The sequence below is a fragment of the Geospiza fortis genome, unplaced genomic scaffold, assembly GCF_000277835.1.
Source record: "Geospiza fortis unplaced genomic scaffold, GeoFor_1.0 scaffold408, whole genome shotgun sequence".
NCBI lineage: Eukaryota > Metazoa > Chordata > Aves > Passeriformes > Thraupidae > Geospiza > Geospiza fortis.
Genome location: NW_005054330.1, coordinates 2787125 through 2790634, shown reverse-complemented (window position 1 = coordinate 2790634; position 3510 = coordinate 2787125). Strand labels below are relative to the sequence as shown.

Here is a 3510-nt window from a genome sequence, read left to right as displayed (position 1 = left end):
CGCTCGGGCCGGCCCCTGCACCCGCCTTAGCCGTTCCCCGGCATGAGGGAGCCCGGGCGACCCGGGATCTTTCGTGTAGTCCTTCTCCCCGTTTCCCTCCTTTCTTCTCCCCCCCGAGCCGTGGGCCGGACCCCTCGTGCCGCACCAGTTGCTCACGTGCTTCTATCGCGGCAGGGCGGGATCGTGTCGTGATAACGGGATCCGCGTTCTCGTGTGCCTGCTGTGAATTGTGCATTTCTCATGGTCCGTGTAATGATTTGCTCAGGCGCAGAACGCATGATGAATGACCATGCGGGATGTGCTACTTGCACACATGGATACAATGTATAAAAGTTTGGCTAACATTCCCTTTTTTTTTTAAACAGATGCGACGTAATTCCTTTCTCGCTTTCTTTGCTGTAACGCTGGGGATGTAAAATTGACGTTTTTGATGCAACTAGATTTTTTTTTGCATCATTATTTACTTAATTTTCCCTTGGCCCCCTCTTTTTTCTCTTGTTTACTATTTAGTAAAAATAGACTGCTTTATTTCTGTTGCTTTATGCACACGTGGTGTATACCTACTCTGTGAAGGACATTGTACATAGAGCCTGTAAGAGTGGAGTCTTCCATTTGTAAAGTAAAAATATTATTTAATTGTCTTGTATGTGTAGACTGTTTTTCCTTTCTGTTGCTTCAGCAACACCAAAAATCCCCAAACACAAATCAGTTCTCTAGACCTGAGATAGCTGTTCTGTGGCTTTGTTAAACTTGCATATGAATCTCCCTCCTAGGCTTGTGTTCTGAGTGCTTCTTTAGCAGTCCATATGTATGAAGTACTAGAGATGTTTATCGTTTACCTGCTAGTCAGGGTAGTAAAAACCATTCTTAAGCTTCATGAATGCTCTGACAGATTCCTAAACAACTTAAATAGGAAGTATTATTTTGGCCATTTACCTGTAACCTAAAGTTCCTTGAGGAGTCTAAAAGCAAGAAACGTAAATTATTTTATGACTGTTACAGCTGTGCCTCGAAGAATCTTTGTTTGTGTTGACTGTGGGTGATTTTAATGCATAAGACAGAATGGTGAACTCAGGATGCAATATGTCCCTTAAGCTGGGTTAGGTGGATGTTGTGTGGGTTTTTTTCTAATTTTCCCATTAACAATGGGTCATTAGGCACTCAGAAATAGTAGGGTGTTTGTAGCATAAAACACATTACATAGGAAAAACTGTTGATGAAATTGGTTTTCCATAATCCAGAGCTATTACTCCAAGGCCAAGCCTCTGCACAATTCATGAGTGGTAGGATTAAAACACCCAGCACTGCATGAGCACCTTTTTGTTTCTTAGTGTGCCTGTATGTTGACTTGGAAGTAACTTGTTTTCAGGTATAATAATATTTCTTTATTTTATGGGATATTACAGTTATTAAGATCTAATTGCTGAAAAGTCATAAAAGTTTTAAACACAGATGTGAGTACTTCAGGGTTGGGGTACATAACAAATTTGTGTTTTCTTTTTTTCTCCTCAGGAGGCACACGAGGATCATGATACTTCTGCTGAGAATGCAGATGACTCTAACCATGATCCTCAGTTTGAGCCCATAGTTTCCCTTCCAGAGCAAGAAATAAAAACTCTGGAAGAGGATGAGGAAGAGCTCTTTAAGATGTGAGTAGAATACTTTTCACTATTATCTGAATATTCATTAGGCTTAAACTTGACAGTGTTTATAAAAACTGCAGAACTTGCAGCAATCCTTGTATGAAGGCTGGCTTGGCTGGTCTGCACTGTGATGGCAGAGATTGAGTGGGGGGTCATTGGTGTTGCCCCAAGAAAATGAAGTCTGGAACCACAGAAGGGAGCTGATAATGTGAATCTGGCTTTAGCATTGTTTGCATAAAAGAAGACAACAACTTAAATAATAATTATTGAAATTGTGATCACAGAATGTGAAACAAGTGTCTTGGGAGGAAGGAAATGAGATATATGTGGTGTTGCTGCCATGCATCCCTGGGTAAAGGGTGATGTACAAGGTGCTGAAATAATAAAAGCAACAGCTGCAGTATTGGGGCATTTGTGGCAGTTCCTGTCTGTTGTCTTCAACACAGTTTATTCTTGGATTATACTTATTGTCAAATCAGGATGGATTGATCTACCTGAAGAAAAATGTAGTCTTAGGGCTTAAGGATTTTGCATTTTGATCCCTGATGTGCTGGCTTGAAATAGGTTTAAAAAATTATGCTTTTGCTCAATCACAGAATGGTTTTCCACATCTGGAAGAGAGATTTCAGTTCTCCTTGTACAGATTCTGATAATAACTGAAGTGATGGCCAGTTTCTGACAGGTAGTGTGGTGAACTCTGGCTATAGAAAACCCTGTTAATTAGTTACCTGAGTTTAAAAGTTTGCCTACACCAAATATGTTTATCATCCCCTAAGAGTGTCCAGAACCTGTTGAATTTTAGTACAATTATTACATAATTCCTAATATTTTATTATTAGATTTTCATTCATCATATCAGTTTCTGAATGTGTATATTGAAGCAGAACAGGGGGTCTTATTAAAGGAATTGTTTCCTTCTTGTGTGTGGCTTTTAAAAAGAACTGTGCTCTTTGGTCAGGTGTGATATTTTAATACATGCAGGCTAATTAAATTCTCTGTTCTCCAAGGCGAGCGAAGCTCTTCAGGTTTGCATCAGAGAATGACCTTCCAGAATGGAAAGAGCGAGGAACTGGTGATGTGAAACTCCTGAAACACAAGGAGAAGGGAACCATTCGCCTCCTCATGAGGAGGGATAAAACCCTAAAAATCTGTGCAAACCATTACAGTATGTTATACATTTCTATACTTGATTTAAGAAATAAGCTTGTGGAATTTAAGTATGGTTGTTTCTTGCTCTTCATACAAGGCTTCAGGCATCAAAAACCATGAGGGGTTATTTTTATTAATGGAAGGAAGCTGGAGGTTTTTTCTTTAAGAGTCTGATAGTGCTGTAAGACTAGCAAAAGTCACTTCAAAATTTAGCTGTGATAGACAGGTATTATGTAATTGCTTCCAGTGTGTGTGTATACTTTATTTTAATGATTAATAAAGTGTAGAACATGTAGGCCTTAATACTGCTCAAAATAGAATTGAATGTATGCTAGCTCACTTTTGTAAGAGAGTGAGAAAAACCATGATGTAATAATTTACTACTTTGAGTAAATGTCTGAATTTCCAAAACCAGTCCTTACCCATCAGAAAACAGAGACTAAGGTGCTAAGCAAATCTGAGTCTGCCTTTCTCTGCTTGTGAAATAAACTGAAATGAATGTGTTATATTGGGCTGACTCATTCAGAAAAGGATCCTCTTTGAATTAAAAAAAAAAACATTGAAGAGCAAGACAGACTTGAAAGTCAGCACAACTTGCAACAAGTAGACCAGTTTGTGATACTTTGCTTGCTTTGCTGATACTCAGATGTTTATATGAGGAATCTATAGTGTTCTGTGGAGTTAAACTACATTCAGATAATTTGAAATAAGAAATAGC

The 3510-nt window shown here is 38.9% G+C and overlaps 1 protein-coding gene across 1 annotated transcript in view; it reads left to right on the top strand.

Annotated features, from left to right (window-relative positions):
* The window catches only part of RANBP1 (RAN binding protein 1), a 10580-nt gene that overhangs the window by 1104 nt on the left and 5966 nt on the right, over positions 1–3510 (top strand). Inside the window, 2 exon segments of the mRNA XM_005421447.2 lie at positions 1513–1649; positions 2651–2808. Coding sequence (XP_005421504.1) covers positions 1513–1649; positions 2651–2808 — 295 coding nt within the window.